Source organism: Ranitomeya variabilis, chromosome 4 (assembly GCF_051348905.1).
Source record: "Ranitomeya variabilis isolate aRanVar5 chromosome 4, aRanVar5.hap1, whole genome shotgun sequence".
Lineage (NCBI taxonomy): Eukaryota > Metazoa > Chordata > Amphibia > Anura > Dendrobatidae > Ranitomeya > Ranitomeya variabilis.
In genome coordinates this window covers 672,314,468-672,337,280 of record NC_135235.1, presented here as the reverse complement: position 1 = coordinate 672,337,280, position 22,813 = coordinate 672,314,468, and the positions used below count along the sequence as shown (strand labels likewise).

Genomic DNA, 22,813 nt, shown 5'->3' with positions numbered 1-22,813 from the left:
GTGGAATTTCCTGTTATCGATCAGATCCCAACTTTTCACCTCTTTCCGACATCGGGTGTAACAGTACACCAATGTCTGACTCCCTCCCTTTGATGTGGGCTCCGGTGCTCAGCCCACATCTTTTCCGGCACATGTCAGCTGTTTTGTTAACTAGTTAAATGCCATTTAAAAATGCGCTTCCGCCAAGCGTGCCGGAAATCCCGCCCATCAGCGCCAGTGTCACAAGACCGCGGGTCGCCGATGGGTTGGCATGACAACCAGAAGTCTCCAGCAGACGTCTATGGTTGTCACTGCCGAATTGCCGGTGGTCGGCGCTCACAGCAAGTGAGCAATTCTGCTACATACAGGCGATCTGATCATCGCCTGTAAGAAAAGCCGATCAAGTTATGGCAGCTTCTAGTCTCCCATGAAGACTATTAAAGCATGCCAAAATAAAAAAAAAAAAAAAAAAAGTTTAAAAATATAAAAAAAAATTAATAAGTAAAAAGTTCAAATCACCCCTCATTCAAAATTTTAAAAATAATCAAACATACACATTTTTGGTATTGCCGAGTTCAGAAAGAATTGCCTGATCTATCAATATAAAAAAAGTTCAAATGACCCCCCTTCCAAAATAAAAAAAAAAATCAAACATACACATTTTTGGTATTGCCGCGTTCAGAAAGAATCGCCTGATCTATCAATATAAAAAAAGAATTAACCCGATCGCTAAAGGACGTAACGAGAAAAAATATCGGGTGATCAAAAGATCGAATCTGCACCATGGTATCATTAAAAACATCAGCTCGGTGTGCAAGCAATAAGCCCTCACCCAACCTGAGATCACGAAAAATGGAGACGCTATGGGCATCGGAAAATGGCACCATTTTATTTTAGTCTCTTTTTCTTAAACAAAATTTAGAATTTTTTGTCGCCACATAGATAAAAAAGAAGCTAGACATGTTTGGTGTCTATGAGCACATAATGACCTGGAGAATCATAATGGCAGGTCAATTTTAGCATTTAGTGAACATAGCAAAAAAGCAAAACAAAAAATTGTGGAATTTAACTTTTTTATTACAATTTCACCACACTTGGATTTTTGTTCCCGTTTTCCATTACACTATATGTTAAAACCAATGGTGTTGTTCAAAAGTACAAATTGTTCTGCCAAAAACAAGCCCTTACATGGCCATACTGACAGAAAAATAAAAAAGTTATGGCTCTGGGAAGAAGGAAACAAAAAAACGAAAACGCAAAAATTAAAATACCTCCGGGCATTAAGGGGTTAATTACATGTTTGCAGATCGGGGGAGGGGGAAATTGGGGTGGAAGTTAAATGTTTCTCAGTTGCAGTTAAGGTTCATCTGGGGATCATAGGCTTGCATCAATTTTCACTATGAGAACACTATAGATATTACAATTATATTTACAGTGCTTTGCAAAAGTATTCGGCCCCCTTGAACTTTTCAACCTTTTCCCACATTTCATGCTTCAAACATAAAGATACCACATGTAATTTTTTGGTGAAGAATCAACAACAAGTGCAACACAATTGTGAAGTTGAACGAAATTTATTGCTTATTTAAAATTTTTGTGGAAATTCAAAAACTGAAAAGTGGGGCGTGCAATATTATTCGGCCCCTTTACTTTCAGTGCAGAAGTTCATTGTGGATCTCTGAATGATCCAATGTTGTCCTAAATGCCTAATGATGATAAATATAGTCCACCTGTGTGTAATCAAGTCTCTGTATAAAAGCACCTGCTCTGTGATAGTCTCAGGGTTCTGTTTGAAGCACAGAAAGCATCATAAAGACCAAGGAACACAACAGGCAGGTCCGTGATACTGTTGTGGAGAAGTTTAAAGCCGGATTTGGATACAAAATGATTTCCAAAACTTTAAACATCCCAAGGAGCACTGTGCAAGCGATCATATTGAAATGGAAGGAGTATCATACCACTGCAAATCTACCAAGTCCCGGTCGTCTCTCTAAACTTTCATCTCAAACAAGGAAAAAGACTGATCAGAGATGCAGCCAAGAGGCCCATGACCACTGTGGATGAACTGCAGAGATCTACAGCTGAGGTGAGACAGTCTGTCCATAGGACAATAATCAGTCGTACACTGCACATATCTGGCCTTTATGGAAGAGTGGCAAGAAGAAAGCCATTTCTCAAAGATATCCATTAAAAGTGTAATTTAAAGTTTGCAACAAGCCACCTGAGAGACACACCAAACATGTGGAAGAAGGTGCTCTGGTCAAATGAAACCTAAATCGAACTTTTTGGCAACAATGCCAAACGATATGTTTGGCAAGAAGGCAATAAAGCTTATCGCCCTGAACACACCATCCCCACTGTCAAACATGGTGGTGCCAGCATCATGGTTTGGGCCTGCTTTTCCTCAGCAGGGACAGGGAAGATGGTTAAAATTGATGGGAAGATGGATGGAGCCAAATACAGGACCATTCTGGAAGAAAACCTGTTGGAGTCTGCAAAAGACCCGAGACTGGGAGGGAGATTTGTCTTCCAACAAGATAATGATAATATTATGATAATATAATGATAATATAATGATAATATTATTAATGATCCCAAACATAAAGCAAAATCTACAATGGAATGGTTCACAAATAAACATATCCAGGTGTTAGAATGGCCAAGTCAAAGTCCAGACCTCAATCCAATCGAGAATCTGTGGAAAGAGCTGAAAACTGCTGTTCACAAAAGATCTCCATCAAACCTCACTGAGCTCGAGCTGTTTGCCAAGGAAGAATGAGCAAGAATTTCAGTCTCTCGATTTAAAAAACTGATATAGACATACCCCAAGTGACTTGCAGCTGTAATCTCAGCAAAAGGTGGCGCAACAAAGTGTTAAGTTAAAGGGGCCGAATAATATTGCACGCCCCACTTTTCAGTTTTTGAATTTCCACAACAATTTATATATATAAGTTGTTTTATGTCTAAGAAGTGATTTGCAGATAAAAAAATCTCTCGCATTCTGTGTTTTACAATGTGAGATCTTTGATGTGCAATTAGACCCGAGTTGTGGTTGAAGCACTTTCAACATGTTCTACATTAAAGTAAGGCTTCTTCCCGCTGTGACTCTTCAGATGTTTATCAAGACTGGATTTTTGAGAAAAAGATTTCTCACATTCAGAACATGAATATGGCCTCTCTCCTGTGTGAATTCTTTGATGAGTAGCAAGATTTGATTTGTGGCCAAAATATTTTCCACATTCTGAACATGAATACGGCTTCTCTCCTGTGTGACTTCTCTGATGCGCAACCAAAACTGATTTCCGGTTAAAACATTTCCTACATTCAGAACATGAAAATGGCTTTTCTCCGGTGTGAACTCTCTGATGTGTTTCTAAATATGTTTTCTTGGTAAAATATTTCCCACATTCAGAGCATGAAAATGGCTTCTCTCCTGTGTGAACTCGTTGATGTGTAGCAACATGTGATTTCTTGGTAAAATATTTTCCACATTCTGGGCATGAAAAAGGCTTCTCCCCTCTGTGGCTTCTTTGATGCTCAATAAGACTTGTTTTCCGACTAAAACATTTCCTACATTCTGAACATGAATAAGGCTTCTCCACTTGGTGAATTCGCTGCTGTACAACAAGATCAGATTCATGGTTGAAGCATTTCCCACATTCAGAACATGAAGATGGCTTCTTCACAGTGTGAATTTGCTGATGTTTAACAAGATTGGATTCATGGGGGAAACATTTCCCACATTCTGAACTTGAATGTGGCTTAATTCCTATATGAGCTCTTTCATTTTGCTTTGTAATCTGTGATGAAGCAGAAGATAGGACCAGTTGAAAAGGATCAGATGATAGGTCTTTGTTTTGAAGGGCTGAGTTTACATACGGGATAATGGTGTGCTCTTCATAAGTATCATGTGTGATTCCATTATCACGTGCCTTGAAATCTGAAGATATTTGATGTCCTTCTGGGCACCAAGAATAGTTATCTGCTTGAAATAAAACCAAATTTTACTATTTTTTATTAATATTACTTTGAATTTACATATTTTTTTTTAAACAATTTAACAAACATAAAAGTTTTTAAGTTTAAATTTTCTGGTCACCATCCCCTTTCTAGTAAATTGCTCAGTAAAGAATCATAAAGTCAACTATAGGTCAGTGTTATGAGTATCATGTGTGTGTGTCTGTTTCACACCCTCTCAGACAGCAGCACTCAAGCACAGAGCAGAGAAGGTTAGTGTCATGATCAGTTCCAGGGTTTAATCCTGTCTGCCCTTTTTCCTGGCGGATCATGTCAAGGGTTAACTTTGCCCTGCCTCATTCTGGGTTCAGGTTTGCTATTTAGCTCCCATGAATCTTGCTGGCAGTGTCAGCTGTAGTTCTGCCTTCGGTGTGTGAACCTGACCAGTAGCATAGCTACCAGCGGGGCAGAGGGGGCGGTCGCCCAGGGCCCTGCGCTCTGAGAGGGCCCACCCGGAGCTGCACTATTGTTGCAGCGCGCCGATGCAGTTACATTCTGCGGCAGAGCAGGGAGAATCGATCTCCCTGCTCTGTCGCCTGACCGCTATGGGGCCCCTGAGCAGGCGGGGGGTCCGGTGCCAGCAGTGGCCCCCCCCGCCGTCATCGGAAGATCAGCTGTACCGGCATTTAGCCAATACAGCTGATCGCATTGATGGGAGAAGGAGTGCTGCGCTCCTTCTCCCATCATCCCCCTGTCAGTGTCGGCGTCACTGCCCGGCGCCCACTGTCAGGATATCAGTGGGAGCAGCGCAGGAACCAGGACGAAGAGAGGTGAGTATTTATTTATTTTTTAATGGGTGCTGCTGCCTTATTACAGGGTCTGCCTATGGTGGGCTGCCTTATTACAGGGTCTGACTGTGGGGGCTGCCTTATTACAGGGTCTGACTATAGGGGTGTTGCCTCATTACAGGGTCTGATTATGGGGGCTGCCTTATTACAGGGTCTGCCTATAGGGGTGCTGCCTTATTACAGGGTCTGCCTATGGGGGTGCTGCCTTATTACAGGGTCTGACTATGGGGGTGCTACCTTATTACAGGGTCTGCCTATGGGGGTGCTGCCTTATACTACAGAGTCTGGCTATAGGGGTGCTGCCTTATTAAAGGGTCTGACTATGGGGGCTGCCTTATTACAGGGTCTGACTATGGGGGTGCTGCCTTATAACAGGGTCTGACTAAGGGGGCTGCCTTATTACAGGGTCTGACTAGGGGGGTGCTGCCTTATTACAGGGTCTGCCACCTTATTACAGGGTCTGCCTATAGGGGTGCTGCCTTATTACAGGGTCTAACTATGGGGGCTGCCTTATTACAGAGTCTGACTATGGGGGTGCTGTCTTATTACAGTGTCTGACTATGGGGGCTGCCTTATTACAAGGTCTGACTATGGGGGTGCTGCCTTATTACAGGGTCTGACTAAGGGGACTGCCTTATTACAGGGTCTGACTAGGGGGGTGCTGCCTTATTACAGGGTCTGCCACCTTATTACAGGGTCTGCCTATAGGGGTGCTGCCTTATTACAGGGTCTAACTATGGGGGCTGCCTTATTACAGAGTCTGACTATGGGGGTGCTGTCTTATTACAGTGTCTGACTATGGGGGTGCTGTCTTATTACAGTGTCTGACTATGGGGGCTGCCTTATTACAGGGTCTGACTATGGGGGTGCTGCCTTATTACAGGGTCTGACTAAGGGGGCTGCCTTATTACAGGGTCTGACTAGGGGGGGGTGCTGCCTTATTACAGGGTCTGCCACCTTATTACAGGGTCTGCCTATAGGGGTGCTGCCTTATTACAGGGTCTAACTATGGGGGCTGCCTTATTACAGAGTCTGACTATGGGGGTGCTCTTATTACAGTGTCTGACTATGGGGGCTGCCGTATGCTACAGAGTCTGCCTATGGGGAGTGCATTATACTATATTGTGGACTATTTGGTGCATTATGCTACTGTATATGGAGACTATCTAGGGGGCCATCATACAGCGTGGATATTACAGTGTGGGGGTCATTATACATTGTTGGAGCCATCAAATAGTTTGGGGGCTACTAAGGAGTCAGTATACTGTGTGGGTGGTACTTTACAGTGAGGGGGCATTATACTGTGTATAAGAGAGCATCATACTGTGTATAGGGGAGCTGAACAGGGGGAGACTCGGAACTTTATTAAATGTTAAGTGGGCACTTATTGTTATAGGGGAACTCAGGTTACTGTAGCTATCAAAGGGGCAAACAGGGCATTATTACTTTCTAGGGGTAAAATATGGGCACTGTTTTCTAGGTCACTTGCACCTGGCATTACTATATCGTATAGAGTTGTTTTAGAATTTAGAGGGCACAGAGAACCACACAGCAGGTGCAGTAATAGGGTCACATACGGCAGCAGCGGCTCAGTATTGGGGTATCAGGTGCAGTAATAGGGACACAAATGGCAGCAGCGGCTCAGTATTGGGGTATCAGGTGCAGTAATAGGGACACATATGGCAGCAGCGGCTCAGTATTGGGGTATCAGGTGCAGTAATAGGGGCACATACGGCAGCAGCAGCTCAGTATTGGGGTATCAGGGGCAGTAATAGGGACACGTACGGCAGCAGCGGCTCAGTATTGAGGTATCAGGTGCAGCAATAGGGACACATACGGCACCAGCGGCTCAGTAATGGGGTATCAGGTGCAGTAATAGGGACACATATGACAGCAGCGGCTAAGTATTAGGGTATCAGGGGCAGTAATAGGGACACATATGGCAGCAGCAGCTCAGTATTGGGGTATCAGGTGCAGTAATAGGGACACATATGGCAGCAGCGGCTCAGTATTGGGGTATCAGGTGCAGTAATAGGGGCACATACGGCAGCAGCAGCTCAGTATTGGGGTATCAGGGGCAGTAATAGGGACATATAAGGCAGCAGCGGCTCAGTATTGGGGTATCAGGTGCAGTAATAGGGACACAAATGGCAGCAGCGGCTCAGTATTGGGGTATCAGGTGCAGTAATAGGGACACAAATGGCAGCAGCAGCTCAGTATTGGGGTATCAGGTGCAGTAATAGGGACACATATGGCAGCAGCGGCTCAGTATTGGGGTATCAGGTGCAGTAATAGGGGTACATACGGCAGCAGCAGCTCAGTATTTGGGGTATCAGGGGCAGTAATAGGGACATATAAGGCAGCAGCGGCTCAGTATTGGGGTATCAGATGCAGTAATAGGGACACAAATGGCAGCAGCGGCTCAGTATTGGGGTATCAGGTGCAGTAATAGGGACACATACGGCAGCAGCAGCTCAGTATTGGGGTATCAGGGGCAGTAATAGGGACATATAAGGCAGCAGCGGCTCAGTATTGGGGTATCAGGTGCAGTAATAGGGACACATACGGCAGCAGCGGCTCAGTATTGGGGTATCAGGTGCAGTAATAAAGACACATACGGCAGCAGCGGCTCAGTATTGAGGTATCAGGTGCAGCAATAAGGACACATACGGCACCAGCGGCTCAGTAATGGGGTATCAGGTGCAGTAATAGGGACACATATGACAGCAGCGGCTAAGTATTAGGGTATCAGGGGCAGTAATAGGGACACATACGGCAGCAGCGGCTCAGCATTGGGGTATCAGTAGGATAAGATAGGAGGATAGGATATTGTGCAGGTTGGGAATAAATGGTGATGGGGGCTGGAACATGAGAAGTGAAACGTGTCTTTGTTGTATTCTCTGCAGACGAGTTGTAGCTGGAAGAAGTTGTCATGTCGGTCTGGGCCAGATGGAAAAGACAGGAAAAATGAACGATTCCATCAGAAAGAACGTCAGCGGTAAGACATTATCTGTAGCTGTGCTGTGATCGATGTTCTGTAGGGCTAGTATCTACTACTGACCATATGGCAATAATATCCATATTGGTCTTTATATAGAGATTATCTTCAGTAACAAGTAAGGGTTAGACGGATGCGCGGTATCTAAACACTGGTATATATTGGCTTTGGTATGTATATCTTCTATATCTTTACCATATATGATGTTATGATCAGGTTGACTAAATGGTAAATTATGATATCTATATAATGATGTGCACTTTATATGGTCTCTGGTTTTACATACGGTTATTTGTTATCTGATATGTATACTGGTATCCGCCTCCGTCTTATGCTTATGTGCTGAGGGTTATATATGGGGGATATCCCCATTTGCTGTTTTTATACCTGTTATGTTTAATAAAGACTTTTTTGTAATTTATATACTTGGACATATGACTGCGTTTTTTTAGTGGGCTGTTCTCGGTGAGTATGCAGTTTTGTCCATGATGGTCTTATCCAGTCTCTATATTTCACTCTATATATAAGTGAATAAATTCTTATTGGGAATAATATTATTATTACTCTGTTAGTGACTGGTATGTATTCCATGAAGTTTTTCTGAGTAACAGCACAGTTATCTGCTGAGGTTCTCCTCCAGTATTAGGGCGCGTCACCGAGTTGTAATCAAGGTTACCTGGTTAGGGGCCCACTCAGAGGTTTCGCCCCCCTGAACCAAAACCCTAGCTACGCCTCTGAATCTGACCCTGGTAGCTCTTGATTTGTCCTGCTGTGAACCCTGACTTGTCCTGTGTCTGTTAACTCCCTCTGTCTGCCCTTTTCCCAGCATTCCCCTGTTTATCTGCTTGATTCTCCGGTTCTGACCTCCTGGCTTGGCTATTGACTCTGTTACTGTTTGTCCCTATTGTACCGTATATTGCACGTTCGGGTTTACTGATCTCTTGCTACATCCTGACTATCCGTTCTGTCTAATCCTTTTATACTGTCTCATTCTTTTGACTCGGTTTTTCTGACCACTCTCTCGCCACTTGGTGGAATCTGTTGTTCTGCTCTGTGTGTGCAGTCTCACTTCCCTCTCAAGCTCCCCCTGGTGGAGTTTGCGCTGTACTGCACTGCAGCAGCATGACATTATAGCTGACCCATACATTTAAAGGGATTTGTGCATTTGTTTTCCTCTGCTCTGTTTGCTATGGATCCGCTCCATACCTTGGTGGATCAAATGGACAGTTTGACAGTTATGATACAAGACCTGTTTGTGGAACAGAGGGCCTTGTGATCGTCTCATAACCACCTGCAAAGGGAGCTTTCTGACACAGTTAAATCGTTGCAGACTGACCGTAAGCACTCTGACACTGTTGATGTCTCCTTGCACTCTCCTGAACCTACAGTCAAGCTCCCAGCTACCTTCTCTGGGGAGAGGGAGAGATTTCATACTTTTAAGGAGAGCTGCAAGCTTTTTTTTTCTCTTAGACCCCGATCTTCTGGAGATGAGAGTCAGCGGGTGGGGATAATCATTTCCTTACTGTGGGAGGGACCTCAGTCATGGGCTTTCTTTTTACCTGCTTCTGCCCCTGAACGTGTGTCTGCGGACAGATTCTTTGAGGCTTTGGGACTGATTTATGATGAACCAGACCGGGTCAGGGTTGCAGAGGACAAGATCATGAGCCTCTCCCAGAATGAACTCACTGCTGAACAGTATTGTTCTGAGTTTAGGCGTGGTCTGTTGAGGTATCTTGGGGTGAATCTGCTCTGAGATGCCTGTTTGAGAGAGGACTTTCTGATCATCTCAAGGATGCACTGGCCCTTCATACGCCACCCAGTTCCCTGGTGGAGGCCATGAACCAGGCCATTCGCATGGACCGGAGGTTACGGGAGAGAAGAATTATCCAGCGTGAGATTCCTGTTTTGCCTGCCAAGTCTGAGGTGATGTCATTCAAGGAGACTATGGAAGTTGGTGCCATCAATTTCAAGGAGAGGAAGCGGCGACGTGATGGGAAATTATGTTTTTATTGTGGAGATCCAGGACATTGGAAGAAGGACTACCCCTCTTGTCCATCGAGTAACAAGCTGCCAAGTCTGGGTGATGGTCTAGGAGGTCATCCAGACTCTCAGGTACCATTTTCGTCATTTCCAAATGTTTTGTTAGAGGTGGAACTGTGTTATGGAGGTGGTTTTGTATCCACTTCAGCGTTTGTGGACTGTGGATCTTCCATGAACTTCATTGACTATAGTCTGGTGTCCAAGTTAAAGTTAGGGACAGTTAAGCTAGAGACTCCCATCCATATCGTTGCCATTGATAAGACACCATTGGCTCAAAATATCCTTAAATTTGTCTCTGAGGAGTTCCTCCTCAAGGTGGATTCCTTGCACTAGGAACAAATTTCATGTTATATTATGAGTAATCTTCCTGCGGGACTGGTGTTGGGGTTCCCCTGGTTGCAGAGGCATAATCCTGTTATAGACTGGGGATCTCGTGATATTGTTAAATGGGGTCCTAATTGTTCAAATGGTTGTCTTTCTGCTGTGTTTGTGTCCGCCATTAGTCCGGAGGGTATTCCGGAGTACCTAAAGTACTTTGAGGACGTGTTCTCTGAAAAAGAGGCTGAGGTCTTACAACCCCATCGTCCTTATGATTGTACCCTCAATTTTATTCCGGGTTGTAAATTGCCCAAAGCCCGTTTGTACAATCTTCCTGGCCCAGAACGTACTGCTATGAAAAACTATATCTCTGATAGTCTACGCAAAAGGTCACATCTGTCCCTCTGTCTCACCTGTGGCCTCGGGATTTTTTTTTTGTCAAGAAAAAAGATGGTGGTTTACGCCCATGCCTCGATTTCCGGGAACTAAATAAAACTATGGTAAGAAATACCTGCCCTCTCCCACTCATTCCTGATCTCTATAACCAATTGTCTGGGGCTAAGTGGTTTTGCAAACTTGATCTTAGGGGAGCATATAACCTTATCCGCATTCAGGAAGAGGATGAGTGGAAAACGGCATTTCTCACCTCCGAGGGTCTGTTTGAAAATTTGGTCATGCCCCTTGGTCTCACGAACGCGCCCGCAGTGTTTCAGAACTTCATGACGTTTTTTCTGATTTTATCAGGCGCTTTATGGTTGTATACCTGGATGATATTCTTGTTTTATCACCTGACAAGGAATCCCACATTGATCATTTACATGCTGTTCTTCACAGGTTACAGGGACATTCTCTGTTCGCTAAACCCGAGAAATGTTTGTTTTGTGTCCAGGAGCTTTCTTTTCTGGGGATCATCCTTTCTGCGAATGGGTTTCAGATGGATCCCGGAAAGGTACAGGCCATTGTTGATTGGGTGCAACCCAAATACCTTAAGGGCATGCAGCATTTTCTGGGTTTTGCCAATTATTACCGGAAATTCATCAAGGGGTTTTCTCAGGTAGTCAAGCCACTCAATGATCTCACTCGCAAGGGGGCTGATCTCAAAGTTTGGTCATCCTTGGCAGTTGAAGCATTTATTACATTTAAAAAGTGCTTTATGTCTGCTCCTGTATTAGTTCAGCCCGATCCAACTGAATCATTCATTGTAGAGGTGGACGCATCAGAGGTGGGAGTAGGGGCGGTGTTGTCTCAGGGATCCGTTACTTTGACCAACTTAAGACCATGTGCCTTTTTCTACTGGAAGTTTTCTTCTGCTGAGAGGAACTATGATGTTGGGAACCGGGAGTTATTGGACATAAAATTGGCTTTTGAGGAATGGAGGGCACGGTTCATCGGATCACGGTGATTACTGACCGCAACAACTTGTCTTATATTGAATCACCAAATGGTTAACTCCTAGACAGGCTGGGTGGTCGCTTTTTTCTCTCATTTTCATTTTTCAATCACTTTTCGGCCTGATTCCAAGAATGTCAAGGCTGATGCCTTATCTCGCAGTTTTGATCCGATATCATCCCCCGTACCTCCTTCCCCCATTTTTCAGCACGGGGTGGTTGTTGCGGGGGTATCCACTGAATTGGAGCAGGAGATTCGGAAGGCTCAGTCTCTTGCTCCTACCTCTTTGCCTGACAATAAGCTTTTTGTCCCAGTTCAGTACCGATTAAGGGTTCTCTGGGAGTTCTACGATTCTGCTCTCAGTGGACACCCGGGGATCTCAGCCACCCGGAAAGCCATTTGTAGGCTATTTTGGTGGTCCTCCATGACCTCTGATATCACTGTGTTTGTGTCTGCTTGTGATACCTGTGCCCATGCTAAAAGCTCCCATAACCGGCCGGCCGGGGAATTGGTGCCATTGCCAATTCCGGATAGACCATGGACTCATTTGTCCATGGATTTTTTCACTGATCTCCCTCCTTCTAATGGCAAAACTGTAATCTGAGTAGTGGTTGACAGATTCAGTAAACAGGCGCATTTTGTACCTCTGGCAGGATGCCTAATGCTGAGACATTATCTAAGCTTTTTGTTGAGCACGTTGTACGGCTGCATGGTGTGCCTTTGAATGTGGTTTCTGATAGAGGGGTACAATTTGTGGACTTTTGGAGGGCATTTTGTAAAAGATTGGGTATTTGTTTGACCTTCTCTGCTTACCATCCTGAGACCAACGGTCAGACGGAGAGGACCAATCAGTCTCTTGAACAGGTGTCTTGCTATGTCTCAGCAGGATGATTGGTGTTCTTCCTTGCCCGTGGCTGAGTTTGCATTTAACAATCAGATTAACCAGTCCACGGGCACCTCCCCATTCTCCTGTAACTATGGTTTTCACCCCCATTTTGGTGAATTTTCTAGGCTGGATTCAGGATGGCCAGAGGCTGATACAGCAGTGCAACGAATAGGGGAGGTGTGGAGGGAGGTCCAGAAGAACATTGAGGATGCTTAGGGCAAACATAAACTTTTTGCGGATAGGTGACGGTCTGTGGGACCTAGATTCCTGGTAGGAGATAAAGTGTGGTTGTCTACCAGGAACATTTGTCTTAAGGTTCCTTCTGCTAAGCTAGGTCCCAGGTTTATTGGTCCTTACGAGATCATTGAGGTGGTCAATCCAGTTGCCTTTCGCTTACAGCTTCCTCCGTCGCTTCGGATCCCCAATGTGTTCCATAAGTCCCTTCTTAAGTAATTTGTAACATCCTTTGCTGGGCCTCCATCCCCTACGCCTCCTGTCTCTGTGGATGGTCAGACCGAGTAAGAAGTGGAACAGATTGTGGATTCTCACATGGTCCATAGTTCACTTCAGTATTTGGTCCATTGGAGGGGTTATCTGTTCATGCTGATCGATTAGTCCGGGCATTTCACGTACGTTATCCCAGGAAACCTGGGGGTCCGGTGGCCCCCTTGAGAGGAGGGTACTGTCATGATCCATTCCAGGGTTTATTCCTGTCTGCCCTTTTTCCGGGAGGATCATGTCAAGGGTTAACTTTGCTCTGCCTCATTTTGGGTTTAGGTTTGCTATTTAGCTCCCATGAATCTTGCTGGCAGTGTCAGCTATAGTTCTGCCTCCGGCGTGTGAACCTGATCGTGCTGGTAGTTCTTGATTTGTCCTGCTGTGAACCCTGACTTGTCCTGTGTCTATTAACTCCCTCTGTCTTCCCTTTTCCCAGCGTTCCTCTGTTTGTCTGTTTATCTGCTTGATTCTCCGGTTCTGACCTCCTGGCTTGGCTATTGACTCCGTTACTGTTTGTCCCTATTATACTGTATATTGCCGGTTCTAGTTTACTGATCTCTTGGTACATCCTGACTATCCGTTCTGTCTAATCCCTTTATACTGTCATGCTATCTCGTGCTTCTGACTCGGTTTGTCTGACCACTCTCTTGCCACTTGGTGGCATCTGTTCTGCTGCTCTGTGTGTGCAGTCTCACTTCCCTCTCCCCCTGGTGGAGGTTGCGCTGTACTGCACTGCAGGAGCATGACAGTTAGTATTGTCATATACGAAGAAACCATGACTTTAAAGACAGTGGCTCAGCAATAATTTTAATAAAAATTATGTTTACAATCACCTGCATGATTTAAATAAATATTATGATGAATTAAACAACAAATTCGGCAGCATTAAAAAAAACCATGACAAACCTTCTCACTGAACAGAAAGTCTAAAGCAAAATAAAAAAATACCTCCCCATTTCCTCCTACAGTCGTGGACAGAGTATTAAAGAAGGAGCCATTCAATATTATTATCATCATCATTATTTAGACACTGATCCAACCAAAATCGAAAGGGATTAAGGAACCCAAAAGAGGATTGAAGTGAAACACACCTCAATAGGTGGGGAATACTGCTTATGTGATTATGTGATTTTATACCTAAAGGATAGATCCAAAGAAAAATCCAGTCTTATGGGTAGTGCCTAAAGAGGACCTTTTACCAAATTTTTCATGTTGATCTGGACACAGGATGTAATATTGGCTGCAGAGCGGAATAAAACTTTATTTTTTTAACTTGTTTATGTTGTATTTTTACTGTCTGTGGCTGTGACATTAGCAATCAAAATATTTGGCTCTCAATGCGTTAACTTTGTGTAAGTGTGATCTACAAGACAGTTTGTCCTGGGAGTGTGTACTTCTTCTACCTGTAAGATGCTGACCAATCATAAGCAGGAAGCAACACTTAAGGAAAGAACACAAGCCCCAATGTAGCTTAGAACAGTTTTCTCTGTGCACAATGTAATCATACGTTTGTGGCAGTGTGGGGGATGGTGTAGTATAGCAGAAGCGAAAGGGTTAGGAGAAGAAAAAAGCTGATAGGAGGATTTGTAATGTGACACAGCTAAACTCAGTTGCACTGTTTCCCCGCCACACACTGTATTCCCCTTTGGCAAGGTATGGAACATAGTTTTGATTTATACTGTATGTCCCCTGCCCAGCTCTTTAACTACAGAGCAAGCTGTGCCACATTCGATAGTGCTGATGACCAAGTCACTATAAAGACATTGTCTGCTGAGACATCAGCTAAAAATACCGCTGCTCTCTGCATCATAGGGACAGAGGATAGAATACTTCCCCCCTTCTTAAAAAGACTGAGTTTTACTTTGTTGCTCACTGTGCCCCATTCTAGCTACTTGTAAGTGCTATACCTTTACTGAACAGTTCAGGGAAGTTTACCTGCATTTTTCTGAACAGGCACAACCCTCCTTAATGAACTTAGTGTTTCAAACCACCTGACATATAGTCACAGTCACCATATTGATTCTGAGGATAGAGAGACACATCGAGGTTATGTTACTTAGTCGAGCTTCAAGATGATCCAACCGTATCACCAAAGACCTAGCCACTAAGCTATCTCCTTTAAAAATTATAAGTCTTTATTTCCCAAGTTAAAACTTCATTGTCGTCAAAGAATCCTTGTACATAGTAGATGCATATGCAGCGGACAGAACAGGTATAAGCAATGCGTTTCGATCAACTAAGATCTTTATCACAGCTGTGATTTTTAAAGGAACTGGAACTATTACTTTACTCTGCATATTGGATCCACTACAAGTCGCGTCAGGACGAGTTCTGCGCACCTGTGGTATCGGTGAGCTGGCAGAGGCTAAGCCTCAATTTTTTTTCTATTTTTTATACTAAGCTATCTGCTTTGAACCTTAAAGCTCAAATAACTGCAGAAGATAACCAGGTTCTTCTCAGGAGACTATCCACTCTTCTATCTAGTGGGTCTTAAAACATTCTGAATTCATCGAAAGGCAATGATGATCATTTGTACACAGCTATATAAAAAAAAATTTTTTTGCCACCTGCCCTGATAGTTGATGCACCTTTTTCGAAGGGATATTTCCTTAAGGAGAGAGAGAGCAAAGTGTGGAACTGAGGAAAGGGGCCCATACCCTAGAATAGCTGAGACATGCAGACCCTTCTCATTATGTTAGGGTCGAGTCATATAAGTCTCCCATACATAACAGTCAGCCAGCCCCTCTGAATACAGTTGGTTTTGCTCTCCTCATTGTCTATCCTGAGGTTTGTTCCTCACCTTATATTCTGAATGGACCTGGACATTTTACTTAACTGTATATCTATAGTGGACTTACCGCTTTAATCAGTTTGTAAAGTCAAACCATAAAACAAAGGCCATGATAGGCTACGTTCACATTTGCGTTGTTGTGCGCAACGTCGGCGATGCAACGCACAACGCATGCACAACGCATGCATAACGCAGCGTTTTGTGATGCATGCGTTAATTTTTTTTACGCCCAAAAAATGCATCATACAGCATTGTCTGCGCCCTGACAGTTGCGCCAAAAATGACGCATGCGTCACAAAACGCTAGACAACGCATGTCCATGCGCCCACCATGTTAAATATAGGGACGCATGACGCATGCGTCGCCGCGGCTGCGCCCGACGCAACGCAAATGTGAACGTAGCCTTACTTCACCCTCATATGTGGATGATGATGAGGAGGAGGAGACATAACCATTTCCCCATCAGGGTAAAAAAAAAAAAAAAAAAAAGTTTTTAACCTCAGCTTCCTGCGTAAATGAGGGAGAGTGGGGTGAAGATTTTAGAAATGTAAAACTGACACAGTGACTTATACGCCCCACCCACTTCCGCACCTCTTCCTTCAGCTCCACCTATGTCTGCATGCGTCCCCTATCTTTAACATTGGGTACGCAGGCCATGCGGATGTATGCAGATGCTTCCGCATGCGTCGTTTTGGCGCTGCGCCGACCACAACAAAATGCAACATGTTGCGGTTGACGCAGGTCAGCCCAGAGTCAAAACGACGCATGCGGAGGCATCCGCATACATCCACATGGCCTGCGTACCCAATATAAAAGATAGGCTATGCAGGATGCATGTAGGCGGAGCTGTAGGAAGACGTGCGGCAGTCGGCGGGGCTTAACAGGAGAAGAAGGCTGCCATCCGCAGCCCTGCCGAACGCTAGTGTGAAACTAGCCTAGGTACAGGAAACCACTGAAACATTGGAGAGGCTCAACATTTTGACAGTATCTTGTAGGTTTCCTGTCCTTATGGGTGAAACCTCTCTCATGTGCTGTCATGGGTGAAAAGAAAAAATACAGTAAATAGAACTGACATGCCACAAAGTGAATGAGAAGAATCTGTGAGTTCTCTGCATTTAGTGGTTTCTACTCACCTGGGTAGTCATATGTAGGAATCTCCTCTTTACACCGGTCATCACCTCTCACATATGTCTCTGTAGTATTAATGTGGTTCAGATCTTCACCCTGAAACAAAAATTGTAAAAGTCACAGACAGATGGAGAAGTCACATCTATGATCAGCTCTAATCCTGCCATCTCCACCGTTCTCATTACACAAGTATAAAACATATAATACCGGTGGATAAAACAAGACTGAGATCTTTACAGCCGTCTACACATCATAGGGGAGATCTCATGACACCTTCTCTCCATCTACCTGATGATCCTGAGGAACATTGGGGTCTTCTTGTTTACAGTCCTGTGGAAGAAGAGGACGGGGACATCTCTCTGGTGTTGTCCTCTTACTGGATAGAACTGCAGGAAACACATACAGGGACTGAATTCATTATTTACATACAGATAATTATAGGCCGTGTGTATTTGGTCCTGTCTGGTACCTAATGATGTGCGGGTTTGGGGAACCTCCATCATGACGTCCTTGTACACATCTTTGTGTCCTTCTAAATACTCCCACTCCTCCATGGAGAAATAGACGGTGACATCCTGACACCTTATAGGAACCTGACACATACAATGATACAGTCATCCCTGATCCCTTCATAGCTTTACTATATAATGTCCCAGCATTCCCAGCAGTGTCACCTCTCCTGTCAGCAGCTCAATCATCTTGCAGACGAGTTCTAGGATCTTCCGGTCATTGATGTCCTCATGTATTAGGAGATGAGGTGGAGGCCCTGTGATTGGGCTCAGGGGTCTTTCCCATGCCTCAGACTCAGGGTCCTGACAGTGCTCACCAGAGGTCTTCTTCACTACTGTGTAATCCTGGTTTTGCAGAGACACATTAATAAATCTCACTACAGACATTTCCAGAGTCCTCACCTCTCCAGTTCTGTCCATCTGTTATTCCCATAGATAAGAATGATGTAATGTGACATCATCACAATCTCTCACCTCTCCAGTAAGCCGGAAGAGGATCTCTAGGGTGAGGTGTAATATCCTCTCCGCCATCTTGTCCCTGTCCCTATCCATCCTTGATGGACCAGAAAATTCTCTTATATAGAAGATCTGAGAGGATCAGATATTGTAGGAACCTGAATGGAAAGAAAATGAGCTAATGCAAAATTATTGGAGATAAGGGAGGTAAGATATCACCTGTGCAGCAGAAAAAAACAAACTTTTTCTCCATGAAATGTGCTATTTAAATGCCAAACTTGCGTTATAAAGAGTAAATACCAAATAACCCCTTAATGATCGCCGATATGCCTTTTAAGGGCAGTCATTGAGAGGCCTTATTCCTCAGCGTCGCTTTTTAACGATGGTGAGGAATAAAATAGTGCTGCCTCGTGGCCGCAATTCCGGCGGGTGTCAGCTGGACATAATAGCTGACACACTGCAGCATCGGCCCTGGCCGGGTTTGCGGACAATCGGGGCCGATTACCCATTAAATACTGCTGTCAATTGCAACAGTGGCATTTAATGGGTTGAAAGGGGTTTACAAAACCCGCTCTGTAACAATCGGACCCCGTGATGAGAATTGTGGATCCCGATTGTTACCATGGTAGAGGCGCAGATTCTACAAGGGGGTCACTTTGGTTTTTTTTTCTGCTGTTCTGGAACCTATGGGGCTCCGCAAATGTCGCCTGCAAACTATTCTAGCAAAATCTGTGCTCTAAAAGCCAAATAGCGCTCCTTCCTTCTCAGCCCTGACATGTGGCCTAACAGTAAATTCTGGTGACCTATGGGGCATCACCGCCCCATGAGAAATTGCGCTATAAATTATGGGGTCCAGTTTCACCTTTTAACCCTTGTGTACCTGACAAATATGTAGCAAATACAAAAATTACATTTATACCACAAAAATTTCATATTTCCACGTCTCAATGTTATAAAATTTTGTGAGGCACCTATGTGTTCAAAATACTCACTACACCCTTAGATGAATTCCCTAGGCAGTGAAATTTTCAGTATGGGATCACCTGGGTGGATTTCTGCTGTTCTTGCACCTCAAGGGCTCAGCTAATAAAGCCCACAATCCATTCAAACAAAATCTGCATTCTAAAATCAAAGTTGCGCTCATATCCATGTGATCTCCGCAATGAGCTCACACAGTAGTGTACAAACACATATGGGTACCACCACATTTGGGAGAAATTGGTTAACAAATTGTGGGATGCAATTTCTCCCATTACTCATTGTGTAAATTATAAATTTGGCGGTAAAACAGTATTTTAGTGGAAAAAAGTTAAATTTTTTGTTCTCACATCTAAATGTTATCAAGTTTTGCAAATCAACTGTAGGTTAAAAATGCTCAGTACACCCCTAGATGAATTCCTTGAGAGGTCTAGTTTCCTAAATGGGGCCAGGATTTCTGCTGTTTTCGCATGTCAGAGGGTCTCCAAATGCGACATGGCGTTCACAATCTTTTCCAGACAAATAGCACTCTTTCCTTTCCTAGTCCTGTCATGGGGACAAACAGAAATTTTTGACCACTTATAGGGTATCATCAAGTGTGGAAGAAGTTGCGTAACAAATTACGAGGTCTGTTTTCTCCTATCATCCATTGTGAAAATTACAAATTTGAGGCTAAAGCAACATTTTTGTGAAAAAATTTACATTTTCAATATGACAACCTAATTTTATCAAATTCTGAGTAGTACTTGTGGGTTTAAAATACTCACTGTACCCATGAATAAAATGAATGAGGGGTGTAGTTTCCAAAATGAGGTAACTTGTATTTTTTTCTCACTGCTTAGGCACATCAGGGGCTCTACAAACGCCACATGGCGCACGCAGATCATTCCATAAAAGTCTGTGTTATAAAACGTCACTCCAAGCCATGCGCCCAAACAGTACTTTTCCCCCAGATATGGGATATCGGTGTACTCAGGAGAAATTGCACAATAAAAGTTAGGGTCCGTTTTCTCCTGTTTCCCTTGTAAAAAAAAAAAAAAAAAATGCAAATTACATTTTTTGTTTTTTTAAAAATTTTCTGTAAAACACCTGGGAGATCATGGTGCCCATCACGCATCTAGATAAGTTCCTTGAGGGGTCTAGTTTCTAAAATGGGGTCACTTGTGGGGGGGTTCTACTGTTCAGGCACATCATGGGCCTGATCATCATCACACCATTTTTGAGTTCAAAAAGTCAATCAGTGCTACTTCCCTTCCAAGGCATGATGTGCGCCAAAACAATACTTCTCCCCCATGTATGTGGTATCGGCGTACTCAGTAGAAATTTCACAACACATTTGATGGTCCACTTTTTCCTGTTACCCTTGTGAAAATAAAAAATTTGTGACTAAAGGAAAATTTTTGTAAAATAAATTAAGATTAGATTTCCCCCACAAATAAGGTATCTGAGTACTCAGGAGAAATTGCACAACGAATTTTGTGGTCCATTTTCACCTATTACCCATGTAAAAATTAAAAAGTTTGGGTCTAAAGTAGATTTTTTGTGAAAAAAAATTAAATATTCATTTGTTCCTTCCACGTTGCTTTAGTTCCTGTGAAGTACCTGAAGGGTTAATAAACTTCTTGAATGTGGTTTTGAGCACTTTGAGGGGTGCAAATTTTTGAATGGTGTAAATTTGGGGAATTTTCCTTCATGTAGGCCCCTCAAAGTGACTTCAAATGTGAGGTGGTGCCTAAAAAAAATGGTTTTGTAAATTTTGTTGGAAAAATGAGAAATTACTGGTCAACCTTTAACCCTTATAACTTCCAAAAAAAAAATTATGTTTCAAAAATTGGGCTGATGTAAAGTAGACATGTGGGAAATGTTACTTATTAACTATTTTGTACGACATGACTCTCTGATTTAAGGGCATAAAAATGAAAAGGTTTAAAATTACCAAATATTTTTCAAAAATAAACGCAAGTCATATCAAATAAATTTTACCAGTAACATAAAGTACAATGTGTCACGAAAAAAACAGTGTTCTAGAGTTATTACTTCATAAAGTGACAGTGGTCAGATTAAAAAAAATTTGGCCTGGTCAGGAAGGTGAAAATCGGATCGGTCGCTTAGGGGATATAGAGTGGAATAGCTAATCTTGTTCCAAGACATAATGAACGTTATAATTTTCCCAAAATACGACTCACATATGAAAAAAAAAACATTTTGAATTTTTTCCTTTTTCTCAGTACATTTTATGGTAAGATGAATGGAGTCAATCAAAACTAGAACTCATCTCTCAATATACAAGCCCTCATAAGGCTCTGTGGACGGAAAAAGTAATAGAATGATGGCTCCTGAAACTAGAGGAGTCAAATACGAAACCACAAAAACTTCCCTAGTTTTTCGTTTCGAAAACTGGAAATAGGATCCATTGTTTTCCTGTTTCTACCAGAAGCAGCGGGATCTGAAATCCAACGGTCTCTGCGCCAGGGTCCAGCGAACCGATCCTCTCATCTGTAGACTGCAGCAGAGCGAGAGCATGTAGGGAAATCAGAGGATTAGACCCCGGAAACAAGTGTGACTATAGGGGTCCCTCTGATATAAGGGTCATACAGTGACCACCCTGCTGCAGTCACAGAGACAGGACTGTGCACCTGGTAATGTGGCACTGTACCATCTATATGAAGGCAGCAAAATAGTGAAAGTTACCCAAAAATATAAAATGTGTCCACATTATAGATATAATTTAGGAATGAAAAGAAATAAAAAATACAAATCTTTAAATACTCTTAAAAGCTAAATAACTCACACATGAAGGGGTTAATCATAAGGATTCCCCCCCCCCAAAGTAAATGGCATTCTACACATACCTTCAGAGCCGCCCACCACATATATGGCTGCTCTGTGCGCACAGGACCTGTGATGAGGTCACAGGAGGGGAGGAGTCAGGGGTCACATGATCAGGGGCCTCAGTGTATGCAGGACTCTGCTGTGCTGGTTGTCATGGTGCTGGATGAGGGGAAGTTTATGTGTGGGGTCAGGAGGGGTTTATAGGGTGGATGTAGTAGACCCGTGTGTGTACGAGGCGTACGGAGCGGAGCCGTGTGTGTACGAGGTGTACGGAGCGGAGCTGTGTGTGTACGAGGTGTACGGAGCGGAGCTGTGTGTGTACGAGGTGTACGGAGCGGAGCCGTGTGTGTACGAGGTGTATGGAGCGGAGCCGTGTGTGTACGGAGCAGAGCTGCGTGTGTACGAGGTGTACGGAGCAGAGCCGTGTGTGTACGAGGTGTACGGAGCGGAGCTGTGTGTGTACGAGGTGTACGGAGCGGAGCCGTGTGTGTACGAGGTGTACGGAGCGGAGCCGTGTGTGTACGAGGTGTATGGAGCGGAGCCGTGTGTGTACGGAGCAGAGCTGCGTGTGTACGAGGTGTACGGAGCAGAGCCGTGTGTGTACGAGGTGTACGGAGCACAGCCGTGTGTGTACGAGGTGTACGGAGCAGAGTCGTGTGTGTACGAGGTGTACGGAGCAGAGCTGTGTGTGTACGAGGTGTACGGAGCGGAGCCGTGTGTGTACGAGGTGTACGGAGCAGAGCCACATGTGTACGGGGTGTACAGAGTGGAGCAGCGTGTGTACGGAGCAGAGTCGTGTGTACAGAGCGGAGCAGCGCATGTACGCTGTGTACAGAGCGGAGCAGCGCATGTACGCGGTGTACGGAGTGGAGCCGCGCGTGTACGAGGAGTACGGAGCGGAGCCGCACGTGTACGAGGTGTACGGAGCGGAGCCATGCGTGTACAATGTGTATGGAGCGGAGCCGTGCATGTATGGTGTACGAAGCGGAGCCGCACGTTTATGTGTACGGAGCAGAGCCATGTGTGTATGAGGTGTACGGAGCAGAGCTGTGTGTGTACGAGGTGTACGGAGCGGAGCTGTGTGTGTACGAGGTGTACGGAGCAGAGCCGTGTGTGTACGAGGTGTACGGAGCGGAGCCGCACGTTTATGTGTACGGAGCGGAGCCATGTGTGTACGAGGTGTACGGAGCGGAGCCGCGCGTGTAT

At 44.2% G+C, this 22,813-nt stretch overlaps 1 protein-coding gene across 1 annotated transcript; it reads right to left on the bottom strand.

Annotated features, from left to right (window-relative positions):
* Nucleotides 1-676: 676 nt before the first annotated feature.
* On the bottom strand, nt 677-21,685 carry LOC143766299 (gastrula zinc finger protein XlCGF66.1-like). The gene is made up of 7 exons (XM_077253868.1): nt 21,628-21,685; nt 17,816-17,955; nt 17,507-17,686; nt 17,302-17,425; nt 17,121-17,218; nt 16,838-16,928; nt 677-3,964 (listed from the first exon to the last, which is right to left on the bottom strand). Exons 2-7 carry the CDS (start codon nt 17,891-17,893, stop codon nt 3,015-3,017), a joined length of 1,521 nt encoding a protein of 506 aa, XP_077109983.1. The 5' UTR covers nt 17,894-17,955; nt 21,628-21,685; the 3' UTR covers nt 677-3,014.
* Nucleotides 21,686-22,813: the final 1,128 nt, after the last annotated feature.